Source organism: Carassius gibelio, chromosome B6 (assembly GCF_023724105.1).
Source record: "Carassius gibelio isolate Cgi1373 ecotype wild population from Czech Republic chromosome B6, carGib1.2-hapl.c, whole genome shotgun sequence".
Taxonomy (NCBI): Eukaryota; Metazoa; Chordata; class Actinopteri; order Cypriniformes; family Cyprinidae; genus Carassius; species Carassius gibelio.
Genome location: NC_068401.1, coordinates 6836866 through 6855777, shown reverse-complemented (window position 1 = coordinate 6855777; position 18912 = coordinate 6836866). Strand labels below are relative to the sequence as shown.

General features: G+C 36.0%; 1 protein-coding gene across 1 annotated transcript in view; it reads left to right on the top strand.

Annotated features, from left to right (window-relative positions):
• LOC127958989 (contactin-4) overlaps nt 1-18912 on the top strand; it is an 82924-nt gene that overhangs the window by 40123 nt on the left and 23889 nt on the right. Inside the window, exons 2-11 of the mRNA XM_052557984.1 lie at nt 2914-3068; nt 6741-6867; nt 8210-8379; nt 9339-9434; nt 12777-12980; nt 14276-14378; nt 15302-15486; nt 16044-16186; nt 16339-16468; nt 17112-17262. Coding sequence (XP_052413944.1) covers nt 3008-3068; nt 6741-6867; nt 8210-8379; nt 9339-9434; nt 12777-12980; nt 14276-14378; nt 15302-15486; nt 16044-16186; nt 16339-16468; nt 17112-17262 — 1370 coding nt within the window. The 5' untranslated portion in view covers nt 2914-3007. The remainder of the gene's footprint in view (nt 1-2913; nt 3069-6740; nt 6868-8209; nt 8380-9338; nt 9435-12776; nt 12981-14275; nt 14379-15301; nt 15487-16043; nt 16187-16338; nt 16469-17111; nt 17263-18912) is intronic.

Sequence of the window (18912 nt, the reverse complement as noted above, 5' to 3'; positions counted from 1 at the left end):
CTGAAACATAAATTAGCATTGATCATTTTTGCTCAACATGCCACATTAATGACTTGAGCCTTACAGGGCTTGTTAGACATCCTGTGGAAATAGATTATAATGGTCTTACTAGCTGTCCCAGAAGTCCACCAACTCGATTGTTTTACAAATGGCACATGGTTCTCGGTACATCCAAGGACAACATTTTTAGAGTCATTAATGTTGTGTTCCCCCAGGGACCTTTTTTTGCATAAGGTAGTGTATTAACGCTGGTGGATATTAAGCCATTATTGCGTGTCTTAAAATAGGTGTCGTTTGTACATAAACTTTGACCCTCTTTTTAAATTATGATACAGTAGAACAGCATGTATATCAGTTATCTAATACAAGCGTATTAAACACACCTCAAAGGACGGCAGTGTAGGGAAGTAGGATTGAATGAATTGATCTGAAGAGGTACGAAAACAGGTCGCATGCGGGAATCAAATGTGCAGGTCAAATTAAGTTCTTCCCCCATCTCGCAGCTATAGTTTCATCCTCCGTTTCGCCTGCTCACTTGTTATAGATCACCCTTATGCATCTCATAAGGAAAGACATCAAACAAATATCCGGCTATTGACCTCTCCTCCCAGACTTGATTGAGACTCATAGCAGGCTGCAGGAGCAGAATGACAAACAAAGGAGGCAGGAGGTTAAAAAAATGGAAACCAAATCGATAGAGATGACTGAAATGATGAAGGACTTGAAGGTCAGAGCTTGTGGTCCCTTAGAGTAGATAATACAGGAACATAATCAATTTTGTCTAATTTAATCTCTCCCCCCCATCTCTTTTTTTTTCCTTCTATGGTCAAGTCTTTTCATTTTCTGCTCAGTGACTGAGTTGCTCTCTGATAGCAATGGTGGATCAAAGTTAGTTGAATGAGTTAAAGAACAATACTGGTGTTTCATATGTTGATTATTTAGAAATACAATGTTGCTTTGAAAGAATATTCATTACAGTACTTCAAAATGGACCTGACACTTCTAAATAGTCTCACGCTTCAAAGCAATTTCATTTCAAAACAGATTTGATGCTTCAGATCAATTTAAATAGCTCAACACAACAGTGATTATTCAAAACAGATCTAATTCTTCCATAAATAGTGATGTTTCAAGAATATTGATGCTTTTAAGCTGTACTGATGATTAAAATAAACAATATTGATGTTTAAATACAGTGTTGATGCTTCAAAGCAATACAGATAAATGGTTCAAAGAAATATTGACACTTTAAAGCAATACTGATGGCTCAAAACAACAGTGATCATTGAAAATTGAAAACTGATGATTTAAAAAAAAAGTTGATTCAAAACATTGTTGACATTTATAGCAATTCTGATCATTCAAAATCATTCTGTATATATAATGATGCTTCAATACAGTGTTGATAATTAAATGCATTAGTGTTTCAAAATAGATATGAGGTCTTAAATGTTAATTGTTTCATATTAATACTATGGTTTCAAAACAACAGTGATAAAACATATGATGGTTCAAAAACAACTGATGTTGCAAACAGATTTGATGCTTCAAAACTACTGAAACTTCTAAATGATACTGACACTTGTAAAAAGTATTGACACCGTGTCTACACCAGTCACAAGCAGTGCAGCGTGGCATGACAAAATTCTATAGAATCCATTATAATCAGCAATGCTGTGGATGCAGCACGGCACAAGTAAACTGTTGCCGCATTCTATTTTTGATGTACTAACACAAAGTTCAAATGATTTTATTGCGTCCAGTTTAGACAGACTTTAGCTGTTGCGGCACAGTGTGGCGTGAAAACTGTCACGTCCGGTGTAGACACGGTTAGATGTTTCAAAACAATATTATTTCAAAAAGACTTCTTCAAAGAAATACTGATATTTCCAAACAAATGTGATGCTTTAAAACAATGCCGATTCTTTACAAAACAAAAATGTTTTATAAGTCAAGAGTTGCTTTAAAACAGTTTTGATGCTTCAAAGAAATTCTGACTAAACCAGATTCATTATTGTTCACAGAAAATGAAGAATTTTCTGAATGTTACACATTATGTATCACGGTGACTTTCAAGGCTTATTCGAAATGTGATGTCCCTAGTGTTCCTATGTCGCTCATAAACCACAAGCTGTTCTGCACTCAGAAATGTCAAGAATATTACGCTCATTTGCTAGACATTTGTTACAGTTTGACACTTAAACCGCACGTCCCACCAGGGCCCATATTTATAAAAGCCAACGCGGCGATGTTGACCCTCATAAATTAAAGTGTGTATTCGACAACTCTGATGTGCTTTAAAGAGTATTGAATTCCTGTGAGGTGGATGAATTGCACACTGCTGTCTCGAAAAGGGGGAGGGCTGACGCCGTATGGCTTACTCCTCTATCATATTCTCTGCCCTTTCAAAGTGTATCACCTCCCCTATCGAATCATAATCCTGTTCCTGAGATACGCCGTGCTGAAAATGAAATATGTTAGCAGGTTTGTAAATGTATCACACATTTCTCCCAGTGTAAGTGTATAGAACCAATACTTTTAGTACAATCCAAACATTGCCTTTGGCAGCTGAATATGTGTCGAGGTTTTGCTGCCGTAAGCCACTGAGGATTTTTTCATATCTCTCTTAGGCCCCCGCTCTTCCCAGGTCTGTCTATCTCTCTCTCTCTCTCCGATTCCCTCTACTCCTGCGAGATATATTGAGGGTAGGCTTGGTATCCAGACTGCAGTTGATCAGCTGTGAGCAAGCCCATAGGCCAAGGATCCTGTCTGTCCTTATTTGGATGAATGAATTATTCATATTTCACTGGTTTATCTGAAGTTACAGCTCCTCTTGCTTGTGTTGTTTTGTTTTCTAATCTTTTTTTTTTTTTGTCTTTCTCTCTTTTCCCTCTCACCCTGTCCCTTGCTCAGTTCTTAGCTAACAAAGCTGACTTTACATTGGAAGAACACGACTTGCTCCTCTTGCAGTTGAATGGAAATAAAAGACATTCTGTGACCTTGGAAGATGAAGATGTTGTTGCCATGGGAACTCTTAATCCTGCTGTCACTCAAGAGCTGCCTAGCAGGTACGATATCCCCCGACTTGCCTTTGATAGCTCACCTGTTCTGCATAGTCCCCACTTCAGCAGAGAGAATGGCTTTTTATGCCTCTGTCTAATAATTCGCTCATGCCTCTTGAGACAGAGGCATGCTGGGAACAAGCTCTCGTGGTTGCCCCAGCAGGACATTTGTTTTGACACAGTTTCTGATTATTCTCTTCAACAAGAACTTCACCCTACTTATTTTGGCAAACTTTGCTTGTTCCCAACAGACTAGCATTGGAAAATGTAGTCATGTTCATGTAGCTATAAAGAATGTTCTAGAGAACTTTTGATGTTATATTGGGCATTGAGTGGCAACCCAGCATTATTTAAGTTAGTATTTTTTTATTTTTTATTTTACTGTATATAAATGTATTTGAGAAGCAACATTGCATAAGAATTTTCACTTTCATAGATTGCACTGTGAATTTAAATATATTTAGTCTTACTACATTTTTCTTTACTTTTTTCTTTCTCTCTCTCTCTCTCTCTCTCTCTCTGTCTTTTTATAACATAATTATGCTTAAAACAATTGAATAAAAAACAATCTGCCAGTTCAGTAAAAAAAAAAAAAAAAAAAAAAAATACAGTATACTCTTATTAGAGTAATTTAAAAAATAATAATAATAATAATAATTATTATTATTATTATAAATAATCTTAACATTTTATGTAATGTTCCCTCTTAGGTAATTTATCTTGTTTCAAGGATTTGTATATATTATATCTAAAGTTTCAAGTATTTTTTCATAAATTATATCTGGAAAATTAGACAAAAATACTTGTAAGGATGGGATTTTTTGCTGTCTGTTTTCTTTTGAGCTGTTTTTGTATATTCATTATTAATACTATTATAAGAGTGAATAATTAATATATACAATTTAATTGATATTATACATCTTTTTTTATTTTAAAAACTTGTTTATTATTATAATTAGAACAAACCCGTGACCCTCCACTTTGAGTTGAAGACCTTTTTTTTTTTTTTTTTTTTTTACAGAATATTGAAAGAGTTATTGATATTACATACAGCTACTTATAGAATTAACTAAAACTTTCCATATGCATAATCAGACCCTGTAAGCAGTGAAGTGTTTCAAAAGTCTTTTAAAGTTCCCTTTAAAAAGTGCATATTATTTCTCCAATGATTCATGCAACTCTCAGCACATACTGCAGTGCTGTAAGGAAGAGGCCGTCTGGAGAGGCAGGTGCCCTGTTTAAACGAACCAATGTCCCCCACTCAATGCCGGTGCTCCAGTTATTGTCATTGTTGTGCTACAGTAACTATGCCAACTCAAATGGGCATTTGCATTCAAGCCACAGGTGTTCTTTTGATTGCACAGCTTGATATTCAGAAAGCTAAGCTGGAGAGGAGGAAGTGCAGAGGCCAGACAGCTCAGACTGAAGGGCAGCAGCGATTCATCGAGGAGGACCTGAGGAGACCAAACCCACATCTAACAGCCTGCCATATCGTAGCTTTAAAGGCAGACTTTAAGATTTTTGTCTTTTATTTTCAGTCACAGTACTGATGAAACACTGACAAGCTGTGCGGTAATTAACGGCAGTAGATTTCCTGTCGGTGTAGAAGTTGATTAGATCTCTTGAAGATAATTGGAAGCAGCATCAGGAAATAAATAAATCTCATGTAGCCTGCACATATTCAGAAATAATTCTCATTTAAGAAAAAAAGGTTACACTGAGGGAAAGAATAATAGTGATCTACTAAAAGTGACATGATTATTTAACATTCAGATACTGAAAATGAATGTAGTTAATATTTAAACAATGAATAGATCTATAAGGATGTGGTTATAATAATAAGCATAGGAAGTTATTAAACTAGGTTGGCTGCCCTCAATTTAAAGAATCCCTGCTGGAAATTTGAGTCATGGTAAGAGTAAGTAAATTATTGAGAACTTTAATAATATTACGATAACATTACGATTAGAAATAAAATGTGCAGATTCATTTACTCAACAATTTTACAGTGGATTGCACTTCAACTGAACTTATGACATTTATTAGTGTTATTAGTATTATTATTATGTAAATAAACTAAAATGTATAATGTGCATTACTGCTCAAAGGTTTGAGGTTGGTAAGATTTATTAGATGTTTTTGATCAAAGACAGTTAGAAAGCAATATTGTGAAATATTTATACAATTTAAAACAATTCTGTTTTATTCATGTTATCGCAAAGCTGAATTTTATCATTAATGTCACATGATCTTTTAGAAATCATTCTAATATTCTGATTTGGTAACATTTCTTTATTATTATCACAGTTGAAAACAATCATATTGCAAAAATAAATATAAAAAAGTATAGTTCCTAAGTAAGAAAGTCCTCATTGAAAAAAATACAAATGGATCTCAAATTCATACAGTTATTTTTAGGAAGGGTTCAAATGAACAAAAATGTTGGAAAACCAAAGAATTTGTGGGACCGTCACCAGAATGTAAACTTTTGAACAGGGTCAACTATTATTTGCTCCTGTGGACAATATGTAAACATATTTAATGTGAAATATCTTATTCAGGTCAGTACTAAATAAACTATAACATACATTTTGAATGACGCCTGTTATTTTGGTGAAATAAATAACATTAAGCAGATTCTGAAAGGGGGATGCACACTGATAACAGGCCTTTTTACAGTTGTTTTTGCTAAATTTAGAATTTTGCACTTTATAGCATTGTGTTTTAGGGTTAATGGAAATATCTGTAAAATTACTGATAATGTCCTGTCAGAAAATTACCAGTACATTTTCCTTTTTTTTCATTCCCCCAGAGTGCTTGGAATGAACATTGCTGCTAAAGAACTATAGATGCTTCTTTGTATTATAGCCATCCCTGTTGTAAATTCCATAAAGGGGTGGAAGTAAAATCATCCATGACAAAAAGTGATGGGGACGTGTCCCATTCGTAAATGACGGCTAAATGTGGACTACTGTAAGTGTGCTACTCCTCGCTCTAAATGCTTCATTAATTCCCATCGTTCAAAGGACACACAAAAGGGAAAGTGAAAAAAAAGTAGCATCTCCCACAGCGTGAGGAGACAGGGGTTCACCCCAGGCAAACACGCCCGGACACTTCCATTAGCTTGATGATGCGGGAGGGTAATTTTTTTTTTTTTTGTCCTCGTCAAGGTTAGGTACCTGTAAAAATGAATTTCATTCACTCTGAGAGAACAGGGAACAAAAATTACAGGTGAGTTTTATTGAGGGAAAAAAAAAATTCTCTGTGGAGAGGCATACATGTTTCTGAGAGCTTGTTTACTCATTTAAGAAATGATACATTTCACTGGAGTAATTACTACAACATGGGGTAATTAGGGAGGTGGATTGGTGTCTTGGCAGCAGTCAAGCGAAACAACAGACCTAGCCACACTGCCATGCGTGTTACGGGCCTGCCAAAAGAAGGACGTCATGTTGATATGGTTTCTGCTACAAGAGGGGAAATGAAAGCTGTTCCTCTGGCACGTGTTTACGTTGCAGATCTAATGAGCTCAGTGTGGGAAGTTGCTGAAAATAAATGAATAGTGCACATTAGACATAATGTGGACCTGATGTGTTCACACCTGTTTTATGATCTAGATTCATGTTCCAGGTTGTGGATTATGAGCTTCTCAAAAGTCTTCTTGTTTTTTTCTTCTAGAGATAATTATTCGACATGGCCCAGTGTTCACCCAAGAGCCCAGTGACAGTGTTTTCCCTTTAAGCGCAGAAGACAACAAGATATTCATTAATTGCAAAGCCAAGGGAAGTCCAACACCACATTACAAGTATGACAGCTTTCCTAAATATCTTCTCAATGCAAAAGTTCCATATGGAATTTTTTTTTTTGTTTATTTGTGTGTGTGTGTGTGTGTGTTTCTTTCTCATTTATGCCTGTAATTAAAGGGGGGGTGAAATGCTCGTTTTCACTCAATATCCTGTTAATCTTGAGTACCTATAGAGTAGTACTGCATCCTTCATAACTCCAAAAAGTCTTTATTTTTATTTTATTTATAAGAGAAAGATAGTCTGTACCGATTTTCCCCGGAAAAACACGAGCGCCTAGAGGCGTGACGTGTGGGCGGAGCTAAAGAATCACGAGCGCCAGTAAGCTTTTGAGTTGAGAGCATGTGGAAGCTGTGACACAGATCCAGAGGCTGAAATTTAACAAGAGCAGCATCAGCAAAGGCAGTATGCTATGTGGTATGTACTGAAACTGTATATATTTGCTTAGCGGTTTTGGAAAATGACTAAGTTCCACTTTATGTCATCTTTTTTTTTTTTTTTTTTTAAGCTGTACATGTGGAAAGTGCAGTTTGATGACAACATCGCATGTTGTTTACTTGATGTGCTTATGCGCTGATAGCTAAGTTAACAACACAGAGATATTTGAAGCAGTTTTACTCATCGCATGCGTTTCACACGATCGTGACCCTTTTCCGTTGGGACTGCATTATCCTTAAGAAATAAACGATGTGCAATCCGAAATGCAGGGAACAAACAAAAACACTTGCACAACTCCGTTGATGCTCTGTAAAAATAAACTCCATCCACTGGTCCCTTAATGCTGTTTCTCTTTTGGTAATCTGTGCAGGGTTGTCTTGCCCTGGCAACCAAAAACACTCTTCTTTTGTGACTTTTCGCGACGCTCTCGCTCTGATCAGGCTGTGCTCAGCCTCTCTCAGTGCTCTGCTATACGGGACCCATATAAGGAAATTCCGCTCCATCTAACGTCACACAGAGCCATACTCGAAAAAAACTTTCCGAAACTTGTGACAAACCGGAAGAGGTTTTTTTGGAACAAAAATACTCCTTCAAAAGTACAACTTAATTTTTGAAACTTTGTCCATATTTAGCATGGGAATCCAACTCTTTAACAGTGTAAAAAACTCAGTATGCATGAAATAGCATTTCACCCCCCCCCCCCCCCCCCCTTAAACATAATTTTACAATAAATAAAAAAATGGAATGAAATTTAAAATTTAAAATTGGCACATTTTTCAGTTTCAGCTTTTTGAATGATAACATTGACACAAATATATTCCACAGAAAGTATTTATATATTTTTAATGCCTGTATATCTTCTCATCATCATTATCCTGTGCCCATTCAACCTGTTTTCATATTTAGGTGGAAATTCAATGGGATAGATATTGACATGGACTTCAACTACAGCCTTGTTGAGGGAAACCTTTTGATCAATAACCCTCTGGCAACTAAGCATAGTGGTGTTTACCAGTGTATCACCACTAATGCATTTGGAACCATCCTGAGCCGAGAGGCTAAAGTTGAATTTGCATGTAAGTGCACATTAAACCAATTTTTTTGTATATGTGAACGTTTGAAAATAGCATTTCACAGTCTCCGCCACTCTTGATTACTAATAGTTTTACTACACTGTCTGTAATGTACTGTGTATGTATCCTTTGGAAGCTTTAAATGCATAATATGTAAAAATGGTGTTATCTCTCATATTTCATGTTGTCATTTGGTCCATTAGTGGGTAAGATATACTTTCTTTCCCTGGGTGTAGCAGGCTTTTAAACTGACAGCTACATTTTCCTATCTGAAAAATTCTATCAGGAGATGTCCAATGGTGCCTAACTAAGATGCAGCCTGTCATGGTAAATGGAAAAAAGGACTTAAATCAACAGATAATCATAACAACACAGCAAGTCTGCCTTGTTCATGTTGTGTGTGCATCTAAAATTTCACAAGTAGATGTGTCTTTTCAGATCTTGAGTGATGCAGGAAATTGTTGTAGGACTAATTGGTGGTGCTTCACTGGCAAAATTGGCATTTATAGAGTGGGAAAAAGTGTTTTCCCAGTGATTTACCTTCTCACATAGCCATCAGTTCTGAAGTCTTGAAAAAAGGGTCATTTTATTTCTTAACCTATAACGATGAAGTTTTTCATTAAGTGTTTTTATATCTTCTTCTTTTTCATGCATTTTTTAAACACTTTTATCCAAAGCAACTTATATTTCATGTAAAGTAGACAGGAAATTGAAGCCTTGTCCAAGAATTTTGTTCTTTGCACATTTATAAAATATAGATCTGACAATATGTAATATGACATGACCACCACATGTCTACAGAAATAATGCCATTCATGTGATGTAATTTTTGCCTGTCCCTTCCTGTGCTATAGAGCGGCATTTCTAAAGGTCCCTGCTCTGTGAGTCGTCTGTTGCACATCAGAGCGATGACAGTGCCTTTAATCAAAAGTAATGGCGATCCTATTATTTTGTTTTTGCAGACTTGCAGAATTTCAGCAGCAAGGCCAGAAGTCCAGTATTAGTGAGAGAAGGACAGGCTGTTGTGCTCTTGTGTGGTCCACCGCCCCACTTCGGAGGTACATTTTACTGTATGCTGTATGAATCTGAATCTTATTTATTACGTGCATGGTGGGGTGCAATGAGCGACACTTGTTCGCAAAACCCATTGACCTCTTTCTACGGCACATCTTTTATCAATTCAAGCTTTGTGTTTGGCCTGTAGAATAATGCTAAGCAAATCCAAGGTCAGATATACACTGCATGTAGCAAACCTCGCTCCACTCTGATCACTTAGTATGTATGGTACATGTTGGTTCAAATTGTATCTTAATCATCTCATATTGTGAGCAAATCAAGCCTTCAAATGACCAGAGTGCAATGGCTCACTCTGGAGCTGGCGTCCTTGCATTCATGCACCAACCTCTTGGCATTTAGCTTCCCCTCCTTCTTTCTAATGGCACTTGTGCCCTTGTTGTTATTTGGAAAGGTTATTTTCTTAAGCCTTGGCCTTCTGTTGAAAGGTAATAAAGGCAAGGTTTAAAGCAATGTGTCTCTTTATCCTCCTTTCCAGCTGTGCACCTCTTCTGTGTCGGTGTACAGCTGATTAGCAGCAACTCAAAGAGCAATGCACAAATGCACCAGAGGTGCAATTTCACGCCACCGCACTGCCGTACAGTCATTCAACCACATTTCCAGTCAAAGCAATGGTCTTAAGTGACACCTTCCCCGCTCCCCGCCGCCACCCTCCATCTTCTATTTTCCTTCCCTCGTCGTTCTACCGCACCACTCTTGACTGTTTGCCACATTCTGTACATTCTGTAATCCAAGTCTCTTTCATATGGATAATGCTTCTTGGGAATTTATACAATGGCTAAATACAGCAGCTTATTCCTTGAGGTTTTTTTTTTTTTTTTTTTTTTTAGGTCTATATATTACCTGGGGGAACCAACCGTTAGCATTCCTGCTAATCTAAATTGCGAAGTATGCAATTTGAAATTAAACTTTTTGCTTGTGCTTTAGTAAATATATAAATATGTAGTAAATATATATATATATATATATATATATATATATATATATATTTACTACATATATATTTACTACATATTTATATATTTACTAAACCATATATATATATATATATATATATATATATATATATATACTGTGTTCCAAATTATTATGCAAGTGACATATCAATTGGATTTTGGTACAATAAGGAATCAGACTTTTTGTGTTGTTTTTCATATCATTTCAGGTAACTGATATCAGTCTCAGACTGGTTTAGTCAATAGTTTGCCAGGTCTTCTTAGGTAAATGGAAACCCTACTTAAAGAGGTTGTTCCACATTATTAAGCAAGTTTCAGTTCTCATTAAATATGCTGAGGAAGAAAGATATTTCTGAAGATGAAAAGTATGAAACGATATGTCTTGCAAAAGGCATCAAACAAACAATATTTTGCAAAAAGCAAATAGGGATTATTGAACCGTCAAAAGATTTGTGAATGACTTAGAGCACAGAAGATCTTGGTCAGATGAAGATTTATTTTATATAGGAAAGTCTCTGTCAAACAAACCAACTGTATTGTAATGCCAGCTGTAAAAAGCCACTGCTGAGCAACAGACAGGTGTTTGAAGCTGCTGGAGTCTCAAGATCTTCTCCATGCAGACTGACAGTTGTGTGTAAAGCTGTGTTTCAGTCACTGCTAACCAAACCTCACAAAGAGAAACCTGCACAGAAAAAAACAAAAAAACCCTGTCACCTCTTTTTATTCATAAATAGCCGTTCATTGGTCTGCTCTGTCACATGATTGCAGATTATAGTGGCTGTGAATTTGTTTCCTAAGAGACCAAAAAGCCTTGAGCACAGTGCCCAGTAATGATGAGAGGTCCCTCACCTTGTCAGCACTCCATTTATGATGGTTTTAATTCACCATTTTCTGTCTTGAAGCCAAATGGTTCTTTTTCCTCAGTGCTGTACACTCTTAGATATGCTGTTTGAACCTTAAATAGCCCTTATCAATCCACATTTCAGCCACTCTAACCCCCTGTCTGCCCTCTAATAAATGCTGCTTAATTTGATACTTTCATACTTCATTTCATACCACAGGCCTTGCTGCGCGCTCTTCCTGTATTCCTGTCTCATTAAGAAAGAGTGAGAGGTGACATGAATGAATGGAGATAGAAGAAAAATGATGAAGGCTATAACAAAAGGAGCTTACGTCACACACAAAAAAAGAAGTCTGAACGGCAAAATAATTAAATCAAAAACTCATTCATTTGCTTCGGGTTGATTATAAAACGAATTTGCTGAACCATAATGCTGTATTTTTCTGTAAATATAATTCTAATTAAAATAAGCACAAACTTTTACTTTTCCTCTTTATTTTTTTTTTTAGATGAATAATTACAACAGTAAATGTAGATACTTCAAATTAGCTCAGGGTTGTGTTAATTAAGCCTTTAAAATCTTGTATTATTAAAAGATAGTCACATAACTTCTATAATTTTAGAGAAAGAAAAAAGAAAAATTCTCAAAAAAAAGTAATTTAGCCTGAACTCTTCAAAATGAAGGCAAACAGCAATATATAATAGATGTATATGTTTCAATATTTTGATTTCAGTATTTGTTTTTATGAAGATTTTAATTATTTTGACAGTATAAGGGTTGCTTTTGAGAAATATGCCTTTTGCCAGCATAAATACAAATACATTTATTTTGCCTGTCTGAAAATAAATTGTAAAAATGAATGATTTCATTATTTATTTTGTCTTAAAACTGCCTCTTAGCATTTATTATATCAGAATGCTTTTCACACACACACAGTCGAAACTGTATTGCTTTAACCTTGTTATATATAAACTCCCTTCCAACAGCTGAGCTCTAACAAGCTGAGAACATACTCATATAAATTTCATCTACAAATGGTGGAATTAAAAAAAAAAATAAAATTTAAAACAGTTTTAAATGTGTCTATTTCATAGTGCATGAAGCTATACACTAAGTAGGGCATGTATGGTTTATTAGGATCAGGCAATATTTGGCTGAGATACAACTATTTGAAAATCTGGAATCTGAGGGTGCAAAAATCTAAATATTGAGAATATCACCTTTAAAGTTGTTCAAATGAAGGTCTTAGAAAAGCATATTATTAATAAAAAAAGTTTTGATATAATTACGGTACGAAATTGACTAAATATCTTCATAGAACATGATCTTTACTTAATATGCTAATGATTTTTGACAAAAGAAAAATCAATAATTTTGACCCATACACAATTTTTTTCGGCTATTGCTACAAATACACCTCAGCGACTTAAGAGAGGATTTGTGCTCTAGGATCACATATATGAATGACTATATGTCTATAGTTGGCAAAAAAATTTTAGTACTGTCATTTGACAATTTTTCTCCTCAGAAATCAGATACTCCTGGATATTTAATGGCCGCCCCAGCATCGTTGTTGGGGACAACCGACGATTTGTGTCCCAGAGGACTGGAAACTTGTATATTGCAAAAGTTGAGACATCAGACGTGGGCAACTACACGTGTGTGGTAAGGAATGTGATGACCAATACGACCGTCTACAGTTCCCCAACTCCAGTGGTGTTACGTCGGGATGGTGAGTAGCCTGGAGGAACTGCTAACAGTGATGAATCGGTAGATTTGAGCATGACTGTGTTTGCTTTGCTGCCACTCAGAGAGGCAGCATTTGTGTATTCATAGTCTCTGAGCCATGCTCAGCCAACTGTGCATGTGTGTGTGTGAGAGAGAGAGAGTGAGGGAAGGTCAAATAATTCTGCATTAAGAAAGAAGACTTCCATCCTCACACACGTACACGTACACCCCAGGAGGCTCAACATCACCAGTCATTAGTGTCTCTTTAATATTCACCCAGACAAGCTATATGAAGTAGGGCGGAGAGGTTCTGAATATTTTGAGTTCATGTGAATATTGAATATTTTAATCTATGAATATTTTGGGCACAAGACCACTGCTGAACTCTTACTACTGTACTAGTTCTCATTTCTTACTTTTTCTTGTGTTTGATCTACGTTCCCTGCTGAAAAAAAAAAATACAAATAAAAAATTATAATAATTTAGGCCAGCATTAATTTACATGATTTTCCAGATGCTGCATGTCGCCCAGCATAACCAAAACTGTCGGGATCTTTATCTAAAGTTGGTTGACTAAGAAAGTCTTGTTGGCAAAGCAACGCTTTTTTTTTTTAATTTTCAACATAACTCTTATTTAATATTTTTGCATTTATTTGTATTTAAAAATGCGCAATTTACCTTTACGTTCTCAGAGTATCTGTTTTAAATATGTGATATGTTTAAAATAATGTCTTTTATAATTATAATAATGTTTTTTCATAATATAAGTTTGGTCTGGTTTTTATTATATTTTTTGATTAACTTTAACAAGTATTTTATGTGTATTAAAATTATATTTAAACATATATAGAATATTTAGTAACATGTTCTGAAATTTTCAGAAATGTTGTCCAACTTATTTACCTTTTTATCTGTTTTCATTTTATTCAGTTATCTGTTTTTTATTTATCTATTTCTCAAAATTACATAAAAAATGTAGTTGTGAGTTAAATGGACTAAAATATGACAAGGCATGAAAAAAATATTGTCAAAAGACAAAACTATTACCAAAAAAAAGTCAGCTCAAAAAATGATTGTTAAAACCTAGTTATAAACCTAGTGGGAACATGAGTATCCAAAGCATTATATATGCTGGTGACCAGCCATCGTCTGTTCAGCAGGGTTTCTTGACAAACGCCATGTGTTGTGTCTTGTTTGTACTAGAGTGATGTATGTACTGTAAAAAGTATAATCATATTTTAACTGAAGTGCATTGGTTTTACCCTAAAAGACTCATGCTCGTCCATCCTCATTTTCCAGCTGTGATGGGGGAGTATGAGCCAAAGATTGAAGTCCAGTTTGAAAAAATGCTCCACGTTGCCAAAGGATCATCAGTTCGACTGGAGTGTTTCGCTTTAGGAAAGTAGGTCTCCTCTTTACTAACAGATGGGCTCCTTGCCTCCAGAGGGTTGCTTTGCTAACTGGGGACTGCCACACTTGGCACATAGTACATCTTAGCTGTTTATTTAAGAGAAATGTCTCAGAAATATACAGGATCTTTTAATCTTAGTGAAGTAGTAGGAAACAGATGGAGAGGGGGAGGCATTATTTTTAAAAACAGCTGCAGACTGTGATCCCGGGGTGAGACAGGGTTCTGGCCTTGGATTGTCCACAGGCAATGTGTTAAGGGATGCTGGGATACTGGAGGGCTATCAAACACAGAATAGATATGCTGGCAGGCCATTTATTTGTATGTTTTATTTGTCATTTTGTTTAATATAAATTTAATAGAGCTTTGGAGTAATTAAAAAACGTCTCTTATGCTCCCTAAAGCTGTGTTTGTTTTTGATTAAAGTGCTTTAAAATGGTAATATTGTGAAATATTATTACAATTAAAAATTAAAAAATAAATTCAGTTTTAACAGATTTGAAAATTTATTCCTGTGAGTTTCAGCAGCCATTACTCCAGTCTGCAGAGTCACATAATCCTGGAGAAATTGTTTGTGATTTGATGCTCAAACAACATTTCTTCTATTATCAATGTATCAAAAGTGTTCATTAACAAAATAAATAATAATAAAAAAAGAAATCTTACTAAACCCAAACATTTGAATGGTAGTGTTTCATGTAATTAATGGCTGAAATGTAATTAATGGCTATTTTAAGAAACAGTAAACATGCTGTACATCCAAGTGACTATGTCAAACATGAATTGTAACTGTGCAAAAACGGATTGAGTAACATGTCGACTAACTAGTAACATGATCTGCTTTGATGAATCATGTTAAGCCTCCATAGATCTTTGCACATTCTGAAGCTATGGTCTGTTTTCTTGACTTTCCTCAGTCCAGTGCCTTCTATATCCTGGAAGAGAGCGGACGGAAGCCCCTTCCCTGGAAAAATGAAGATAAATCACTCAAATGGTGTCCTAGAGATCCCATATTTCCGTCCAGAGGATTCTGGACTTTATGAATGCGTGGCTGAAAACTCCAAAGGACGTAGTATTGCAAAAGGACGTCTTGTATTTCAAAGTAAGGACACATACTGACTTAAGTATACAATACGTATCGGATGCTAGTTAGCCCTTTTTGCAGATATTTAGTCAGCTTTAGAGTATTTTTTCACAAAGTTAAAAGACCTTTCCTTATCTCTCCTATCCATGCAGCGTTTTGTCGGCCATCACGATTACCGCAGGAGAATCAATGAAAGAAATTTAAATTTTTAATGAGTCAGATAACAGATCACACAGCAACCTGTGGTAAATAATAAATAATGAAAGAATAGATTTTATTGTCAATTGTCAAGGCAAGACTAATTAGAATGGCTATAGCAGGCGTTGTTTAGTCTACACAAAGAGCCCACAATATATGCACCGCTACTGTGCTCCTCTGCAAAACAGGAAGAATCATCTAGAATAAATGTGCACAGAGTAACCTCGTTTTTTGAGAGGGGGGTGGTTTATAAAACCCAATGCTTTCATCATTGTTGCTGTGTATTGCAAGGGAGAAAGTTCAGAGAGACAGCCGTTGTGTTAAGGCAGGATGCAGACCTCTGCATTTGTATTATAGTAGTTCATTGCTGTTCACAGATGTGGAACACCTGCAGTGGTCGCAGACTCTGTATGACGCAAACATGGCTATTGAGTCTGATCTTCACTGGGAGTGCAAGGCTAATGGAAAACCTCAGCCTGTTTACCGATGGCTCAAGAATGGACAGCCTTTGGTCTCTCAGGTGATAATACTAACACCCCATCAGCATGAAATACTAAGACTTGAAAGATGCTGGCTGAATCTATATGTTGAAATGTATATGTGTTGGAATATTATATGTCTAGGTTATTAGTGGTGTATGCGATCTGTCCTGACAGTTTTGTTTATGCTCAGGACAGAATTCGTGTTGATGGTGGCGGGCTAACCATCTCCAACATAAACCTGATGGATTCTGGGATGTATCAGTGTTTGGCAGAGAATGATAATGGAGTTATATATGCAAGTGCTGAGCTCAAAGTTGTGGGTAAGCATCTTTCCATGTCATCAAAGAACAACATGGATTTTTAAATTTGCGATTTGCTGGAAAAGACTGGAAACTCATGGAATTTGGTACCATATGAACATATACATGTTCTGCACTAAAATACATTTAATCGTTTTGATATACATTAGTATGCAAATGGAGAACCATCACAGAAATCTCAATAAAATGAGGTTGATTTTTAAAACCATATTAGTCATCTCATTCAATAATCAGCTGTTAGTTAAAGATTGAAATAAACATGTATGAACATCAGAAGGTCTGCTAAAAGAAAACGTATGACTTTTGAAATATAATATATCCCATCACTCATTCAGTGTTTCAGCCGCAGAAAGATGTAAATAATACAGCTTGTAAAAGCCATGACCACACCAGACAACTACAATAAATACGTTTGCTAAATATATACACTATATTACCATATTACATAATTTTACTAATCCTTTTAGTTGTATCTTTATTGTATGTTCAAATAAATCTGTCATAAAATCAGGTTTTAATTTCAGTGCGTCACTAAAATGTGATGAAAATGAATCGGTCAAATGTGTGAACACTGGTATTCAGTATTTCTAGTGGTTACATATGTCAAATCTGAGCCAAACACCACAAATCCCTTGTCTTTCAGCCTCTCCTCCAGACTTCTCAAAAAAACCAGTGAAGAAGACCACAATGATCCAGAGAGGCGGGGAAGCTATCATCGAATGCCGGCCGCACGCATCCCCCAGAGCTTCGTACTCTTGGAGGAGAGGCAGCGAGTTTCTGAAAGACAGCCAGAGGTAAGGGTCAGCAGACCGGTCACTAATGAAAGGTGCAAAATGAGCCGCTTGCTCTGCAGCTGTCTCCAGAGCCTTTGGGTTTGTTTGCAGGCTTCTGTTGGAGTGTCTTAGGGCCTGTTCACACAGGGTGCATTCTTGCATCCATCTGCATGGTTTTATTAGTAATTAGTTGTTCATTTTATGCAACAATGTACTTTTTCAAACAAGCAATGTGGATTATGCATCTTTATCTATAATTTATTTACTTATAAATATAGAGATAAAAACTTCTCCTTGTTGGGTGAAATAGGGTTATATCTACAGTGCACAAGCGTTACCAAGGCTACAATTTATTTGGTTAAAACAGTAATATTGTGAAATAGTTTTTCAATTACATTTTTTTTTAAGCAGAATTTTCATAAATCATCAGAAATCATTCTAATATGTTGATTTAGTGATCAGGGACATTTCTTCTTCTTATTATAACTGTGTAAAAACAGTTCTGCTGTTAAAGAATTTTGTTTTAGCAGCACAAAAAAAGTACAAAAGAACGGCATTTATTTAAAATATAAATATTGTGTAATATAATAATTGCTTACTGTCACTTTGGATCAGATTCTTTGAGACAAAACTCCCAATTTTGATTTCCTGGAGTTTTCAAATGTCAAAATAATGCTGATGAATGGAAGTAAATTTAAGTGCTTAAATGAAATCCAGTTGTGCTCAATTACGTTGCAGAAAAAAAAAAGCATCATCTGTGAAGGGAAGAAATAATGCCAAATTAACGTTACTTCCCATAAAGAAAATAACAATTTATAATGTGCAAATTTTTTTTACTTCCTGTTTCCTACATTCTCTCTCTTAGCAGTCAGTATTTGCAAAGCATCAGCCCACTACTGTGTGATGTTTTTCTATATTTTTTATTCAAACATAATTGCCTTTTTTTTTTTTTTCATACCGAACACAAGTTGCTAAGGCACAGATGTTGCACATTCAAAACCAACAACATCTTTCCTGATGGCACTTTTCACACAAGAGTGAGTGCCTAGTGGAACACTAATTAATACACCCCTGGTTCTGCCTCTTTCCTGTGGGGTTTCAATGGGACAGAATCGTTCTAGCATGGCCTTGTCAGAACAGGTGGCAGGAGGGACGAGTGTATGATCTCCAGTAATGGATGGGGATGGAGTGATAACCAATGGGAGCTCACTCTGTGCCCTGTGGTCCATCTGGGCCTGAGAGAGAACACACATGCCATGACTCACTGATGCTGCCCAGGGTCTCCGTGGAGTGATGTGATTATTGGATGAGGGAGAGGGGGAGCGATGGGAAGGGGGAGTGGGAGTGGAAGTTAGAGCGAACAGAGGAAATGAGACAAGAGGTGCAAGACTGTGTATCAGATACTGTCTATCAGAGGCTCAGGGTAAGCCTGAAATGGATTGCTAACGTACTCCGTACGTCTCAGTATGTACTTTACACCGCATACTGTTGTTTTGTAGCATATGCAACATTATGCAATATGCCAAAAAGAATTCAGTTAACAGTGAGTGCATGTTTAATTCAGCAAGTAGCATCCAGTTATCATTTTCCAGTTGTTTTCTGGTTTCGAGAAGAAATGTTTTACCTTTTTGACAGCCCACTCAAATGGACAGTCAAGTCAAGAGCATTGCA